The 18,250-nt window shown below is 40.0% G+C and overlaps 1 protein-coding gene across 2 annotated transcripts; it reads right to left on the bottom strand.

The window, feature by feature from the left end:
* Positions 1–1,363: 1,363 nt before the first annotated feature.
* Positions 1,364–11,834, bottom strand: nop9 (NOP9 nucleolar protein). 2 transcript variants are annotated; one of them, XM_084912903.1, is made up of 12 exons: positions 11,749–11,834; positions 10,100–10,325; positions 7,702–7,938; positions 7,051–7,260; positions 5,219–5,326; positions 3,022–3,163; positions 2,735–2,927; positions 2,514–2,654; positions 2,222–2,341; positions 1,884–2,096; positions 1,678–1,783; positions 1,364–1,581 (listed from the first exon to the last, which is right to left on the bottom strand). In XM_084912903.1, exons 2-12 carry the CDS (start codon positions 10,314–10,316, stop codon positions 1,427–1,429), a joined length of 1,842 nt encoding a protein of 613 aa, XP_084769029.1. In that variant the 5' UTR covers positions 10,317–10,325; positions 11,749–11,834; the 3' UTR covers positions 1,364–1,426. The 2 variants fall into 2 exon arrangements, with proteins under 2 accessions (XP_084769029.1, XP_084769030.1); XM_084912904.1 differs by lacking the exon at positions 11,749–11,834 and adding an exon at positions 11,029–11,713.
* Positions 11,835–18,250: the final 6,416 nt, after the last annotated feature.

Here is an 18,250-nt window from a genome sequence, read left to right as displayed (position 1 = left end):
TTAGTAACTCCTCGAGTTAAAAGTAACTTTTTGAAAAACTCTGTTATATTTAGAGCATCTTTTCAGTGGAATAAGTTGCCTTATGCAATTAGAGAATTGGCTTCTATTCATAATTTTAAAAATCACCTAAAAGCCTATTTAGGCAGTTTTTAATTTATTTGTAAATATTGTAAGAGGGTAATGTCATTTGTAATGGAAATTGTGTATTTTGTTTGAGTGTTTTTTATATTTTTTAATATTTACATGCTTATATTTTCAGAATTGTAAAACCTTATTGTGGAAGTAAGAGCCAAATTATATGGATATTTTGCATCCAACTCATTGTGTAACATTTTATTCGATGGTATTTGATGGTTTGGGCCCCAGGAAGACTAGCAACCACTGTTGTGGAAGCTAATGGGGTTCCTTATAAATAAACACATCTCAAAATATATATACGTGTGCAACCCTAGATTGCTAAATGGATGTATACAGGATCTATCAAAATATCTGGATATATCAAATCAGTCTGCCATAAATCGTGACTTAGTTAAGTTCCTTTACTGGGCTACTTTTGGAAACGCCTTAATAATTAGCCCATTTTTATCATCTGTATTTTGAGTCTTTGTTTCATAAGATGGATTAAAAGGACAAGTGAAAGATGGGTGGAGGCATTCCACAAGGTGATCAACAGCTTTTAACACACCCACTACTGTATAGACAGCATTTTGAGTACTTTAGTCTCTGGTTCTCTTCTGGTTGCTCTTCCCAGCCCTGTGATTCTTCTCAGAAGAGAAGCTCTTCCCAAATAAAGACTTTCCTCCTTAAAATCAATTTATGATCAATAAAAGTGTCTCCAACAACAAAACCTGCCCGCTGCTGAGGCACTGAGCAATTTTCTAACTGCCTGAATTTGTTTGCATTTCCATGAAAGAATCCTGAGGAAAGATGACATTTAGATGAGCTCAAGATTAAGATATATTTCATTGTCAGACTCACTGGTGGGTGGTGGTGCTTTTTAACAAATGCCTTGAATCTGACTCCTTTTCTTTGTTACATCCCCAATCTAACAAAACCCCTTTTACATGTTTATTATGTGTGTGCCTAGTTAATGTGTAAATAAGGGGGATTCAGTAACTATTCAACAACACCATAGCAAAAACACTAAGCAACACACTAAAAATATGTTAAAAAGGGCCTTGCGTGCTCACACATTTAAACTAATGTTGCTCGAGTTAACTGAAGACCTCATCCATGGGATGAAGCCTAAAATGATACATGTTCCTACAGTGCCCCCTACAGGTCAGGCTGATTCATACAATCCATAGCATACATTGGGTAAAACTAAACTTTAATTCATCACACAAACAGATGTTTTCAGATTTTATTTTTATTTACATCAAAAAAAAAAATCACAACAAAACAATTCTTCACAAATATGCACTTGTCATTCAAGAATGTCACTGAAAAGCTTCCGTTTCTTGGACTCGCCCGTCTGAATTTCCTGCCAGTGGGCTCTTCTGTGTGCAAAGTGGGAGAGAGCAAATTTGGCCCACACGTGACGAGCAAACTGATCTGACCTCAGCTGGCTTTCACTTGGAACTGAGAAGGGGAGGAGAGACAGGAACAGAAGTCATGAATAGGGAAGTGAGTCACAGGAAAAGTGGGATTCTGAGAGAGAATGTTTGTCATTATTACCTAGTTCCTGTGCGATACTTTGCCTCTGACCGACTGAAGAGCTGTTCCACACGGCTTCGAGTACCCGGCTGCCCAACCTGGAGCAGGCCATCTGGACGTACTGACCCTGAAACAACAAAGAGCATGATACGGAAAGAGAATGATCATTAAAACTTACACATGTAATACTTGAAGTAATTTTGCTTTCTGAATTAAGTATCACGTACCTCAAGTCTCTTTAGGATCTTCCCCCTGCCCTTGTCACTGGATGTGGTGATTAGGGCCTGGAGGACGTGGCTGCCTGCGGGGTCAGTAGCCATACTGAGCAGGTCCGAAGGGCTCAGAGTGCGCAGGCTGCTGAGGAGGAGTGAGCGCTCCTTGAATTTAGCCAGTGCCTGGACCAGCCGGGATCCGTGGTAACATATGGAGGTCAGTGGGATCTAGAAAAAACCCTGACAACTGATGAAACATGTATTTTGGTGCATGTTGGCTGCACTGTTAGTCCAGCTGAAACGCCAATACTACAATTACAATCAAGCAAATGTTTTTCCTCCCAGCTGTTTACCTCCGTGCTTATGTTGCCCTCTGCGGTGTCAGAGTGGTAGTACACCTCATAGGTGAGCAGAGACATGAAGAGAGGGAGGCAGGCGACATATCTAGAGCCAGGCTCAGCGCAGTGGAAAGCCTGGGAGGCAACACATCGACAGGGCTTCATTATCCACAAATCAAACATGAAGTAGTTGTTATGCTCCATCAACACCAATCATAACACAGGGATAAATGAAAAGAAGGTTGTTCTAATCACTCAGGGCCCACGTGGGCCTGCACTTCAACAACAAACCCTCTTTTAAGCTTACATTGAGGAGGCATTGCATCATCTCGTCCTGCCTCTCTTCACTTTCTGCGCAGCTCTCTGCCAGCTGAACTATCACACCCATGTGACCTGCGGCCAAGATTGCCTCCACTCCCTGCACCAGCTCGTCAAATATTCTCAGGAACTGTGGAAAAAGGAACGACACCAGGAAGCCGGTGAGAAAATTTCCAGCAAATCACCCCTCCCACGCAAGGTGTGACCTACCAGTTTGTATTTGGCAGATGCTGCTGTTAGCCTCTGGATGGGAAAGTTGGCGATGGGATGGAGGGCGAGGTCAACCAGCTGGCCCTTGAGATGGTTCTTGTAGAGCCCGCGGAGAAGTGGCTTGTGGGACAGCTGTATGATGGTCTCTATGAGGCGACTGGAGGCCTGGTCCTTCAGAAAGACTAGAAGCGGACTACGGGGAAATAAAAGTCACACAACACAACATTCTTAAAATAAAGAAAGAAAAAACACTCAGTGGTTCACAAATGCAAACTTTGGCCTCTTACCTAACTCCAGGAGCAGCGCTGCGACTCGTCAGGTATTCCATGATGCGCCGGAGGAGCTGTTTGCAGAGTTTGGGCCGTTTTCTGTGACACACAGTCAGCATGGTCTGGAACACTGCGCTGGCAACAGCGTCAGTCACACTTACTACAAAGAGAAGAAGCACCGTTGAGACTTCCTGCCAGTACAAAGGTGCCCTGTCATGAACAAAACAAAAGATGCTTCCACACTGAAACACACTGTGTGTAAATACTTTAATACTGTGTAGTAGTAGTCTTCCCTGTCTTTGCAAGTGTGTGACTGCCACCAGCAGTACAAGAGTAAAACTGCATACACAAGCAGGTGTTATGTACTAACGGCCTTAACAAAATACACAATATTCACTGTTGCATGTTTGCAGCATTTCCACAAGTAGGACTACCCAGAGGAGAGACCATCATAAGACTGAAACACTCTTCTTTCACTACAACTGCAAAATGTGATCGAGGCCACATTTTTAAAGAAATAGTACCAGTCAAAAAAATGGAAGCAAGCACTCATCTGAAGTTTTTTCATAATTTCTCTTTAAAATATCCCAATGGGTAAATGAATGAATAAGAATAAACCTAATTCCATACAGTTATGAAGGAGAAGAATTAGAAAATAAAATAGCTTTTTGTACCAGACTAATTTAATTAATGCAGGAGGGTTTATTTAATCGCAGCTATTAAGCAATTATCCTCCAAAAGAAAGGATGGATTGAATCCACAGCTGGGTACAGCCTCAAGTGGTCATTCGAAAAACTGCAGATTAAAAAAAAGCTGCAGGCTGCAAAAGAAAACAAAAACACTCCTGGTGGGCACCTCCTGTTCTTTTTAGAGAGAACAGGCTTTGTGTCTTGGCAATCCTTCCAAACAAGCCGTACTTGTTCAGTCTTTTTCTACCTGTGCACTCATGAATGTTAACATTTAACATCTTAACTGTGGCCTGTCGTGTCTGAAATGTAGCTCCTGGGTTTTGTTGTTTGTTTTGTTTTTTTGCAGTTCCTTTGAGCATTGCAGTCTAAACTTGGGGTGAATTTGCTGGGAATCCTCTCCTGGGAAGAATGCCTTGAATGTTTTCCACTTGTGAATAATCCTTCTCCCTGCAGAGCGATGGACTCTAAATTGCTTGGAAATGGCCTTATAACCCTTCCCAGATTTTCGGGAGATACATAAATGTCATTTTGCACTGAGCTATAGTTTTTGTTTTTATTGTTTAGCCATTATAGATGTTGTATTTGTTGACACCAGCTATATTTGTTAGCCTGGTATGACAGCTGGAACATAGGAAATACATTTAAAGGGAAATGCTGAAGTCTAAAGGAAGTTACACATAATGTTTACTACACAATTCCATACATGTTATGTTTAATTATCCACCTTTGGGTTTTTTGCCAAATGACAGAAAATTGTGAAATAAATGACAGAAACTCATGAATATGTGTTCAAGCTTTCGACTGCAACTCTATTCCCTCAAATTATAGACAAATAAAAAATTCTGATCACTCAACTCACACTGACATTAAAAAAATTTTTTAATTCACCAAACGCAGAAAACTGAACGTGCATTGGAGCCACACTGCATTTAATATCTCATTTTAATTCAATTTATGTTACAATGCCTGCTAAACTGCGTCTGCTGTGCCAGATTCCACCATTGCTCTGTCAGATTAATGGCTTACAGTTTAAAGCCTATAGTTTCAATCAGAGACTGTGTGTGTGTGTGTGTGTGTGTGTACGTTAACTAATGGAAAAACTGTGGACTAAACAGCATTTCTTTCTGACACAGAGCTCTACTAAAAGCCACTTAGGCTTCTCTGCAGCGTGTGCATTTGCCCTCACTTTATTTACTGCCCATTTCATTTTGTTTTGATATTACGACTGCAAGAATTTGAATTGAGCACATAAATTCTAAACACATGCTGGTCAGCGTTCTGTTCAAGACTGCCTTTAGGCAATTCCCCTTTGACTTTACTCCAAATCCTCGCCTGCATTCAAAAACAGCTTCTATGGTTTTCAGATTCCCAGAAAAATGTTACAAGAGTCAGGAGAGCACAGGAAGAGGGAGGCAACACTGCTGCTTTCTTTTTTTAATGACCTACTTAAAACATCTATCATACAACAACAGTTAAATTCCAACATAATAATAAAACCACCAATTATTTTATGAAAGATGACTTACAATTAATGTTTTCCATCAAGGTCTCTGTAAGATCTTTAAGCTCGTACCAGAAGGAAGTGGGAATCTCAAAGTCTGTCAGCTGAGCAGGGATGCTCCGCTCTTTTCCTCCTGGTTAAAAACAAGAATATGAACAGAGAAAACACGAAGAAGAAGAAGAATATACCTCTTGGCATAAAGGTCCTGACAGTCTCAAAAGAAAAGCGCACTGACAAAGCCAGCAGATCAAGAGCTGTATTTTTCTTCTGTTACATCTTGCAGAAAAAGAAACTGAAGTGAGACATCGGGCCAAATGGGAGAAATTGCTTTTTTTTCGTAGGGTGAACCGAAAGCTCTTTCTCTGTATAGCAAATGTCAGCTAGTGCCAGTGTTGCCAATTAAGCTACTCTACATGCCTTCTCAGCCAATTGCTGCAATTTGTATCATAATTTGCACTTTTTCTCTGAGTCATAACTCAGTCAGCTCTTAGCATACACGCATTATGCATGTGTATTTAGATTCTTTTTGACTTGTGCTTCCTGGGGATCTCATTATCTCTAAAGCTAACAAATAAAGCAAGCTGGATCGCTACAGAACCTGGCAGAGAATAATCGTATTTCACGTGTTCTTTGGTGTCAGCGTATTACAGTGATAACAGCCTGTGCCTGCATGGGTATCTTGCAAAGTGGAACATCTAGAGGTTAACTTGGCATACTTTATGTGCTGCTAATTGGACAAAACGTAAAGATCACAAAAAAAAACAAAAAAAACATGGACGCCGGCTTATTCTACTCATCTATGGGTGAAATAATGGATGTAGCTTCCAGGCCTGAAAACACAATCCTACCAACAGCTAAGTGCTTTCAATCTCCATTCTTTTATTGGCTAACAGGGGTACCTGGGTTACAAAAAGACTGTTTCTATAGAATTTATGGGAAAACAGGCCTTTGGCAGGACATATGTGAACACCTTAAACATGAAGTCCCGTTTCTAAATTATGATCATTATGATCTAGAAGTCAGACCAGAGGATTATCCAGAATATCTAATGGTTTGATCTCTGGCTCCTCCAGTCTGCATGCATATCCGCTGGAGGGTGAGTGTGTGTGTGAATGTTAAGAAAAGGTGTTTAGGCACAGAAAAAAGCGCTTGTACAAATGTGCGTTTAAAGGGTGAATAATAATAAAGTGCTTTGAGTGCTCAGTTAGTTTAGTCATTTATAATTTTCGGCTTGTTTGTTTGTTTTCCCACTTAACATGGCCTGAAAAAAAAAAAGACAGGAGCATCCTGCTGTGGAACTCAAAAACTGCTCAGAAAACAGCATAAAGTTGCTTCTCATTGTTGGAGGTCTAACAACCAAACACGGTTCTCTGTTGCTGCATATTTTAGTACAGGGATTCCCAAAGTGAGGGCTGGAGCCCCATGAGAGGCCGTTAATGTACTGCGGGTGGGCTGCAGTATGTACAGTTCCATATGCATATAAATGTATTTATGTAAAGAGCAAATTTAAACTGATGATAGGAAGTGGTTAGTTTGTGATATCACTCATTACTTTGACCTAAATTTACTGCTCTTGTATTGAAGTTTGTGTGATGGTAGGTACCAATAACAGCTCGAGCTGATTCAATTTTGTGAAAATCAGCTCAAGGTCAAGGTCACACCAAGTGTGAAAAGCAGCAAAGATTTTATATTACCCACAATTTTTTATGGAAATAGACAGCAATGAGGTTGGCTAACTATAACCTTCAGGGGTAGTTGTTTTTGAGTGTTTTGTTTAATTAATTAAATGGGAAAAAGTATCCACTAAAAATCTTCATTTTTTCATACAAGCGTGAGTGTGTGTCTGCGTGCATTTACCTGGACGGGTTTCGGTGCGAGGTGGTCCGAGGCAGCCTCCCAGCACGTGTAAAAGTGTGCGGACCACGTGTGAGCCGTGAACATGTCTGATGAACTCGGCAGCGTTGTCCCTCACCACCTGACTGAAAGACAACACCTGAGCCTCCAACAGGCCACAGCTTTCTTCTCCCTCCTCCTCTGTGGGCGGAGATGATTCCTTCTCTGAAGACTCTAAAAAGGACAGAGTCCCACCAGGAGTTAGGTTGGTGCGATTTTCTCAACCGCAGCTGTTCTCTTTCACAGTAGAAAATGGGAATGTTTTCCCTTCTTATCACTCTTATCCTTCTTCCAGCTTCCACAGTTCATTTTTTCCCCCCCTCGCCTCACTCCCAACCGATCACTGGAAATGGCCGACCCTGCCTGAGCCTGGTTTGACTGGAGGTTTTTCCCTTTAAAAAAAGAGTTTTTAAAGTAAAGTAAAGTAAAGTAGTGCTCACTCATAGGGGGTCATCTGATTGATGGGGTTTCTCTGTATTATTGTAGGTCATTACCTTACAATATAAATCACTTTGAAGTTAATGATTTTGTAATTTACAGCTGTGTAAATAAAACTAAACTGAAGCTGAATTGATATTTCCCTTGTAAAGCAAACTTACACTTGTGTGAACTTACCCATCCACCTGGACATCTGTCTGACTGCGCTCTCCACGACATGGCCTCCACACCGGTCACAAGAAACCGCCTTAAACTCTGAGCCCGATTCTCCACCCAGTTCAGCCAGCACCTCCCCGACCTGCTGGGGGCTGGACAGCGGGAGCAGCCGCTGCAGAGTGATGCTTCCGGTCCGATCTGTCGCCACCAAGGCCGCTTTACCTTTTACTTCTGTGAGGACATTCTCAACAAACATCTCTGTGAAAGACGGGGTGAGTATAAACAGAGAAGAAAGCTGCTGGAGTTAAAAGCAGAAATATAATGGAAGGAGGGAGAGGAACCTGTTTGTTATGTTTAAGGTCAAATGATGCAATGGACGTGCAATGAGCAGTCATTTAAAATCAGTGCATGACGTGAATAAGTCGAGGTCAGTGCAAGAGACGGTTATATCCAGCTCCAGGCAGTTTTTCTTAAAGCAATTACTTAATGGAGGATTTTGCTCCAGAAACACACAAAGTACCAACTTTGCGTACCAACACATCACTTGTCAACACAATGAATTAATTAGCATAAAACACAGTGGGCATCTTTGGTATGAAGTAGTGGTGGGTACTGTATTAAATAGAGATTAAAAAAAATAAATAAAACGGACAGGGCAATCAATCACAGATTGAAACCATTTTTCAATTCAGGCTTCTCTCTTCTTTCTCCTCTTTTTCTTCATTATATATACACGTGACAGCAGATCTAATGCTAGTAAATAAACCTGACATCTGCTTCGCTACATAAGCAACTGGAAAGGCTGGAGGTGATTTATGTGTCGCATTCACCATCAGCTCTGTGGCAGAGCAGAGCTGAAGATGTTCGCACTGATGGTGGTCAGCTAATTCCTCCAACAGATGGTCGTTTGTGGGAATGCAGAAATTAATCAGTCAGAAAGCACAAGAACACAGCTTCTGAGCGACCTCCACAGTCTGGACCAAGCTTTGTGTGAAAATACATTCAATTAACTTATTGAACCCACCACCAATTATCTTCTAGTTTGTTATTTAAATAATCAAACCTCTCTTGTTTTGGGCCCTGATTCATGGCACCAGTGTACCGTGAATCGGGGGAGTTTGAGCTGTCTTTAGTTGTTCTTGCTCCACGTGGGGCTCAACTTCCTGTTATCCTCTTTTGGACATCCTGGTGATATAAACCAGGTGAGATCAACCAATAAAAAGCAAACTAATGTGGCGAGGAGCAGAGTTCAGAGGAGTTCGGCTGTGACATGCTGAGACAGGACATTTGGCATAAACAGTTGAGGTGCGTGCCATCCTGAGTAAAGAGTACACTGGAAACACAGGAGGTTTTGGGCCAGCCAAGACAGTACTTACACAAAGATTTGGCTCCCTGTAACCTGAACCTCTTCTCCAAAAAAAGTTTAAGTAGAAGTGGTTAAAAAAACTTCCAAGAAGTGAGCCAGCGTAAATGTAGCATGAATGCTGAGGCCACTTTAAGAACACAACCTTGAAGGGGAAAGCAGCCAAATTCATGTGTGTACAGTGCACAGATTATGTGCTGTGCTCAAAACTCACAAATATTCAATCTACTATACATAAACAGCTCAAAAAAATAATTAATTACATTTTGTAGCTCTGGCAGTGCTCAACCTGTTCCTCCTTGCACAAAGGAGCAGGTACCGGTCCTGCTGATAGTTTAAGGACCTTCTATGGCCCTGTCCAGCTCTCCTAAAGTAACTGCCTGTCGCATGAAATCTACTCCATGCTCCTGAGACTGTGCTGGGAGACACAGCAAACCTTCTGGCAATGGCATGTATTCATGTGACATCCTGTAGGAGTTGGGCTACCTGTGCAACCTCTGTAGGGCCCATGTATCACCTCACGTTACCAGCAGTGACACTGACCCTAGCCAAAAGCAAAACTAGTGAAAAATGTCACCTGTACAGACATTCCTGTTTTGGGGCTTGTCTCATTTTCCCCCTCTAGTGCACCTGTTGTTAATGCCATTAACACCAAAGCAGCTGAAACTGATTAACAGCCCCCTCTGATACTTGACCGACCAGCTCAATATCCCGCAGTTCAAGAAATGTGAAAAAATGATTCGATTTATGAAGATGGAATAAGTAAATGTACTCCTTGGAAAAAAATGCATTTAATGAATTGTCAGCTTATGTGTTTCTTCTCTACAGTCTAAGTCTGCTTCAGCAGACCTCATCCAAGCAAAGCCGGCAGAGGATGCTCCACATGTCACTAGTCTGTGATTTTCTGTTCCCTATGGCAGCCAAGTTCAAAAGATAAAGTTTATGAATCATGGTTGCACATGGTGCTGTGTAATGTGACCTTCTGCTGCACCCCTTATTTAAAGTTCCAGTCCTGTGCTTTACTCAGATCCCCAGAAAAAAAAAGACCTTTCTCACCTCTCTCCTCATCATCTTCAAAGCCTTCACTGAGCCTTTCTCCGACACGGCGGAAATAGCCCACACTGAGGGCGTCCAAGCGCTTCTTGCCACCCTGACCCTTCTCTCCTTTTGGACTTTCTCTCCTCTTCCTCTCTCCTCCTCCATCTTCTCCGGGATGCCTCCTCTTCTTTCCTCCCCCTTTCTGTGGCTTATTTTCTTCTGCTTTTGACAGCATATCTTGAACCTTTAAACACGAGGATACAAGTGAAATATAAAGCTAGTTTCTAAAGCAGATTTGAACCAATTAACTACATAACATATCTTATTACACTGCTGCATGTTTGCTACCAGTAAAACAGATTATTATACTTCAATAGATATATAGTACTGTGCACAAGTCTTGATCAAACCCTCATTTCTTTATATTTTGCTTCCACAGACCCAGATGTTCTTGTGATTTCTAAAGAGCTCTTGAGTGAAGGCTCTTTGGGCTTCAGGCTCTTTGAAGGTCTTCCAAAGGTTTTTTTGGACACTGGCTGCTTATGTAATCATTTGTCCTCGTACCTCACCATTTTCAGAGGAAGACACTTAACACTGACCTACAAGTTATTCAAGCATTAAAAACAAAACAAAAAACACCTAACTTAAGGGTTGAACCAACGTTGTGTCTAAACATAAAAGACAACTTAGCAGAGAATCAGTTTTACACTGGTTACATTTTGTTATCAGCTGCTAAAGATAACGCAATTTGACCAGCATAAAATGGTATCTGTGCAGCGAAAAGGTGATTCCCAAAGAAAAAACAGGTGATTCTCCGAAGAAACTATTTAGGGAACATTTTAAGGACAAAAGAAGCATTGGGAGGTCTAAAAAGTTACCTACAGCAAGCTAACAGTATCTGAAAGTCATGTTTTTCAGAAATCGGAAAGAACACTTCAGCAAATGACCTGAGAGATGGATGATGATTATGCTGAAGCCTCATTGGAAATGGTTTCAGTGAAAGAGTGGCTAGAAAAAAAAAAATCTTAAGGAAGGGAAACAGGGAGAACAGACTGAGGAATACCATATTACTCAAGAATGGGACTAAAGATCAGCAGGAACAGGACTTTTGGAGTGATGAATAAAAATGTTTGGTTCAAATCGTTGTCAGCACATCAGGAGGAAGTAAGGAGAGAAGGGAGCTTGCCTAACAGGGTCCAGGCTGGATTAAAGAATACCAAATACTGACTTTCAAACTCATTAGCATTGCACACACTGTTTTTTTGCTCTATATACGCTCTTTCCGTGCATATTTGCAAGTTTCAATAAATAACTGCACCTATTTTGCACTTTCCTAGCAACATATACGGATCAAGACTGTACTTTAAAAAGCTGTTACAGGTAAAAGGTAATATTTGCATAATATTAAAGTGGCCACAAATAAAGCTGTCATTATTTTAGAAGGAGTTCGACTAAAACATCCAAACATATAAGCAAACAGGCACAGGGACTGTCCATGCTAACGCGCTGCACTCCAAACAACAACACAAACTCTCGAAAACGTTGCCAAAATAAAAAAAACCTATGGTTTCCCAAAATGTTAAAGAATGACTAAACCACACTGCTAAGTTACTCTGTGGAAAAATGTGTCTAATAATATCGTTTCTGTAAAGCAATGTTTTACTCACGTGTGAGACAAGTCAGACAGAAGCACTGTGCCGTTGACGCGTGATGATGACGTAACAGCACGCGGACAAATATTATTACAGTTTCCTTGAAGATTAATGAATGGATAAAGAAATAAACAAATACATAAATAAATAGTTCACCATGCTCGAAAAGGCTTTATTTATGTAGCCTAAATAAAAACTGGTTGTATTTACCGTAACTAGCACGTCGCTGTCTTTTCTTCAATGTCCTTATTGGTTGACACCAGCAGAGGGCAGCATAGCTACTTTCCTGAAAGGCTGATTCGGGACGACCTCTCGATGGGGGTTCAGAGGTGTGCCCAACAGGCATATGAGTCAATTGAAACCTGTGATAATCAAATGTCGACATCTTACACCATCCCAACCCACAAAACAGAACAGTCTCGTTGGGCATAAAATAGGAAGTCACTTTTAATGTTCTTGGGATTTGGCAGCAAGGTTATCAAATTAAACCTCATAATTCTCAAACAAAAAACATGCTTTTTTCATGGTAGCAATGCCATAATATCACGATTTGGCGTCATAATTACACAAAAATGATATGACGTTGATTTAAAAATAAAATGATAATATTATTATTAACACTAGCCATCAAATTGTATTTTTTGGGCAGATTGAGCTCAAATGTGTTACAAGAGCTACTGAAAAGGTTTGCCTAAAGGCATAAAATAAAATAAAATAAAATAAAAGACAAAATCAACATAGTACCTTTTTTTTTCTTAATATCACAGTTATCATCAATACATGGTTATTTCAAGGTTAATAGATACATTCCACAAGTGAAGGGAGAGGTCTAACCAAATCAGTCAAAATGCCGTTTTACTCTTTTTTGCATTTGGGTGGGGGCATTGTTTCCTAATAACTGTTTGTTCATGGGTTAGTGGTTTTATTGCTCAGGGCACAACATTCTGGATTTCTGCTGGGACTTGACTGTAGTATAACGGAAAAACAAAAACCCATTCATCTGAAACTTCTACGGAAAATGACATATCCGTGGGTACAGTAAATGTTGCACAATTAAATGAATCAGAGGTGATGTAAGTTAAGATTTTGTCATCTGTCTCCATCTCACTCTATCCCCAGCTTCCTCTTCCGTCACACCAACCCTCTGCATGAACCCTCCGTGAACCTTCTCTGTGGTGTTCCTGTTTTCCTCCTGCCTGTCAGCTTCATCTTCATCATCCCAAAGTCTCCATCCTCTCTTACCACTCTACCCCTCCTGACTTCCTCAGTTCCACAGTTCCTTCCTGTTGACATCCTATCACATTTCTCTAGATCCACAATGAAACAGTGTAACTTGTGAACTTCTCTATACTTCTTCATCAACACTGCTGCTCGCTGATCATCACCTCTCCCCTTAACCTAGCTTCAACAGCGTAGCTTCACGGTTTGACTCATCAACGTTATCCCTCTGTAGTTACTACAGCTCTGGACCTTTGTTCTTGAAAATCAATGCCACTTCACTTCTTCTGAATTTCTCAGGCATCCCCTCACGCTCCAGAACTGTGTTAAATTCTGTCCAAATGTCCTCTCTCTGAGGCATCTCCATAACATCTGGACCACCCGCCTTTCCACTCTTCATCCTCTTCACAGCTACCCTCTCTTCCTCCTTATTAATCCTCTGAACTTCTGTCTCTCTCGTTTTCTTCATTTATTCAAAGCACATTTTTCCTAACACACTCTCTTCACTTTTTAGTGTATTTCTACCTTTGATACAGCTCGATCTTTCTATCGAGCCAATCAGTACCAGTCCTGTTCTCCTTCCATAGTGTTGTATCTAAGAAAAATGATCTCACACAAGGAGATGTTGGTAAAGAGAAGCATTTAGAGATGTGTGGTATCAGAAATGCCAGCCAATCCATGCAGAAAATAGAAAGAAACATAATCAGCTGCTGGGGAGATTTAGAAGATTTGTGTTCAGTTTTGTTGGCCACGGACTGTAAATTATAAAAGATGGAAGTGACTTTATGGACAAGTGCATACTTTTCAGTTCACATTGTTATGCTGGATTAGCAATTCCATTAATGAAATTTTCAGAAAGGAACAAGCATGGTCCAGATTACTGAGTGGATTTACAGGAGGCAGAGATCGACTATAGCTTACTGTCTCAGCTCGCCTGTTTGTCAAAGCTGCCACACCCTTAACTTCAACAAAATGTCAACAAAATCCAAATTGATGCTATATTGACAAAAAAAAAGAAAAGAAAGAAAGATGATACCTTGTACAATTGTTAAGAATGAAGAATTCAGCTATAAATCCCAAACCATTTTTATACTAGACTTTAAACAGTATTTATGGGAGACTGCTGTTGGAGCCAGTCTCAAGTTACAACAATTACTTATCCTTCTGACGCCAGCGTGCTTCTTCTGGCTAGGTGACGCATCTGTGGATGCAGTAAATGACTGGGAGTGCTGTTAGAGGTGATGTAAGTCGAAATATTGTGCTTTCAGATGAGAAATACAGGTTCTACTTTTCACAAGTAAATGATGCATGCAGAGGAAACAAATAAAAAACCCACAGGCAGCTGTAGCAGAAAAGAGACTATTTACAGATTTTTAGCCATTCAGAGCCATGACACAGTCAGCCAGCAAGTGCAGAAGATTTGTCAAAATTATGTCCTATCCATAGACTGTATACAAAAGATGGAAATGACCATATTTAAACAGGACGGTGAAAAGTCATTTAGCTGACGCGATCAATCTGGATTATCAAATCGCACTCATAAGTGCTTGTCCACAACTGCTAATTACTGCTAACAAGCTAATAAATACACTAAAAAAAACTGTAATTTCCCTTATAAAACCTCGAAACGGGCCAATTTATTTATCAGATCATAAATAGCTCAGTCACAACTAAGCTGTTCCACTGCCCTTCCCGAGTACAGCTGGTGATGCCTACCTAACATCAGCTACAGTGGCCTGTTTTGGCTTGGCTAACACCTCTAACATTAAGCTTAAAAAAATCTAAATACAAAGGTTATTTCAGAAATACATGTGTTGTACAGTTCTTAAGAAGGAGGAAATTACCAACAGGGCCAAAACCATTGTTCTGTGCCAACCTTTAAACTTCAGTCATGGGGTGGGGTTTGTTTTCAGAGCTAGCCTCAAGTGGCCATCAGAGGAACTGCAGGCTTTGCAATTCCGTGTTCCTTTTTCAGTCCTAGTTCATCGTAATATAACATTGTAGTTTTAGTCATGATGAGTAAATGCAAATTGTCCAATAGATAAAAGGCTCACATCCAAACTTTTAGTCTACTTTGTTGCTGCACTGTGTTAAGATTCAGATAGTAAAAGTTGAAACCTACACAGGGCTTTTTTTTCTACACAAAAATAGATCAGGGATCAATAACTCTGTTAATAATGAACTGGACATATAAACAGAATTGATAAAAAAAAAAGTCCTAAATAATATTCACATTCCTTCTTATCAGTATGTAGAATCTGCTTCCATTTAATTGGCTATTGAGGCTAAAGCTGCACAATACAAGAAGACTACAAATACGTTCAGAAAGCTGTCTCAGTCCTGCGGGTAGAGCTGGACAATCACTACACAGTCGTGCAGTGAAGGATACTGACAAAACTTCTCTCTACCATTTATAATGTCTCCCACCTTTTAAATAGTGTTTGGTTTGCTAGAGGGGCATCATTATCCCACCCAGAGGATGAGATAGACTAAAGGCTCCGCTGAACATTACCTCCTTCGTGCTTAAGCTATACAATTTTACACTTTCCACAATCTGGAGCAACAATTACGCTAAAGGGATTAATGAAAAGGGTTTTTTTTGAGCAGCCTGTGCTTGATAGCTTGCTTACATTAGCATTTAGCTCTAAGCAACAACCAGATCTAAATCTCTTTACCCCTCAGCCTGTACAGCCTAACTACAGGTTTGATTGCATTGCAATTAGTCTAGTTCCACTTGAAAAGAGCTCAAGCAGTATATACAACCATAAAGTTTTAGACAGACAATGTCCGGTCAGTTTTGCAATCTGTGTACTATAGAACACACTCTGTGATCCACTCTCGATTTAGATAAGTCCCTGAAAAAGGGTACTTGCTATCAGAAAGCACATATCTCTGCCTTTAACTCGGAGAGCTGAATCATGCATCCTTTTGAAAGAGAATCTTACTTTCTCTGGATTTGCTCATTTTAAATTGTGGGAACAAAGAACTGATAGCGGGGACGCAGGAGAACAGAGATATTGTTTGTTCTCCAGCAGAGTTCCTGTCGGCTCTGTCTGTTTGTATTCAATTCCAGAGCAACTGCAGCAGTGCATGAATCAGCCTGCACACGGCAAACTGTGAAGGAATGCTTCAATTATGAAAAAAGAAAATCCTGTCTATGCAGGCGTGCAGCATAGACAGATTTCATCACATCACTATAAAACAGGCAGCTATTGATGTCATGCGCTGAATCTTGTTGAGTCATGTTAATCGGGGCAATAGCAGAACTTTGAATGTTTAATCCTACACTCCCATTTACCAGGCTTTAGGTATGACATTTGTGTCACGCTTAATGAAACATCTCTCTTTATCTCAGGGTTGAATTCTTTATTAAAGATGGGTGGATGAGGTGGAGTCACACTATGAGTAAACTAGTTTAGATGCTGGTGATGGCAACAAGCCTAACATAAAAAGGGGTACAGCTAGCTTGTTCAAAAGGTGTTTTTTTTTTCAAACTCCCTACCAAATAAAGTACAAGGGTTGTGTCCATAAAAGCATTTGGTAAACAAGTTCTCCACTGAGCCCAAGGAGTGCTCATAGACAGCATAAAAGATGGATCCAGCCTAAGGGGCTTAAAAGTGAAATCAAGTGCCTCAGACCTCTGTTGTTTTTAAATGCCACCAACAGGCAATAGCTGTGGTTGCACAAAGACTTCCAGTTCTCCATAAGTTTCATATGCACATAGCTCAACATACTGAACATGATACAATCACCAGTTGCAAAGGGAAAGATGTGTATTTCCAAACTGGTTGATAAATGGTTCCTGGAGGTTGTTGCCAGTCAATGGGTTGCAAAGAGGCTGTACCAAAACTAAAAAAAAAGAAAACGCCTTATGATTGCTTTGGTCAATGGCAGATTGCCGCAGTCACCTTAAGTTTGCATGGAAGGTCCTGACTTGTCTGCAAACACTTGTTACCTAAATGCCGAGCAGTAAAAGTTGAAAAAGTGCGATGCAACCCAGAAACTGAGCACATACACTTTCAAAGTAAAGGTTGCGAAATGAGTGATTAAACGTAAAAATCCATCATGAGTTGAAGATGTAATCAGATCAGATAGGATGCAGGATTAATATTACAGAGAAAACTTTTGCAATGGATTTATTTCTCCACCCTAGAGCTAAATCCACGTCTATCTTCTTAAGCTTTTAAAGGAATAAAGTGTATAAAACATTGTTTTCCTGAGCTTGAGTGGTTCTATTTCTAGCCAACAAACAACTTTGTCTGGTTGCTAAATAAGACATTTAGCTTAGTATCAGAACTTAGAACAGATCAAGATAATCTATCCCGAAGGTAAAAAAAAAAAAAAAAAAAAAAAATAGCTTAGTAATACAATGTAGCTTTTTTAAAGAAATTTATGTGAAACATTCTAGAAATATTTTTTTACTTCTTTTATTTTATTAATTGATTTTCTTGTTTTTAGCTAGCCCTCTATTATTTTAAACTCCCCTTATTATGCTAAACTGATCTGTTTCCAGGCTATTTCTACACAACATCATCTATGTCTATGAATTAACACATAAGAGACAAATTATCTAATTAATTACATAATTTCCTAAATAAAGACTGAATACAGAGAAAATAAAAAGAGGCAAATGGCAACTGATTGCTTCTTCATTACAAATGTTTAATGAGGGGTTTTGATTTTTTTTTAGTTTTATATTCTTTTTTTTATTCAAAATGCTTTACTTCTCCTCTTCCACTTGTCTTCCAGTCTTTATGCAAACAAAGCTATCCAGCCCACAGATAAAAGAACTGACTTAAGCATTCCTTTAGCATAATATGGGTGTGCAGAGGGTCTTTTTTTATTTTCCGTTTCTTCTTATGTTAAACTCATAATGTGTGCTTTGGCTCTCTGTGCTTTTTTTAATCCTCTCGCCACTGAAAAAAGTCAGTGGAACTTGGTTACTTTTTAACAAAGACACACCAATACAACACATACCAAAAATATTCTCACAGACACAGGGTCAGTCCGACAGTAGCCTACTATGTGTTTGCTGAGAAAAAAAAAATCCAATTGTAAAATGATATACAATAAATGACAACCAATGTTTTTCACTTTTTGTTCTTAATAAAAAATGTATATAACACACAAATAAAAGGTTTCTTCCAACTCTGAATAAGTTATGTCTCTCACAGCCAGGAAGTTTCCTTTGGCCCGCTGCTGGGTGTTTAGTTTCCCAAGTACAATATAAGAACAAGGGCCCAGTCCCATCTGTTATACTCAGATACTCAGCGAACCCAAGTCACCTTTATGTTTCCTC

Source organism: Perissodus microlepis, chromosome 18 (genome assembly GCF_051167445.1).
Source record: "Perissodus microlepis isolate ML-2025 ecotype Zambia chromosome 18, ASM5116744v1, whole genome shotgun sequence".
NCBI lineage: Eukaryota > Metazoa > Chordata > Actinopteri > Cichliformes > Cichlidae > Perissodus > Perissodus microlepis.
Note: the sequence above shows the minus strand (reverse complement) of the source record. Positions and strands in the feature narration are given on the sequence as shown.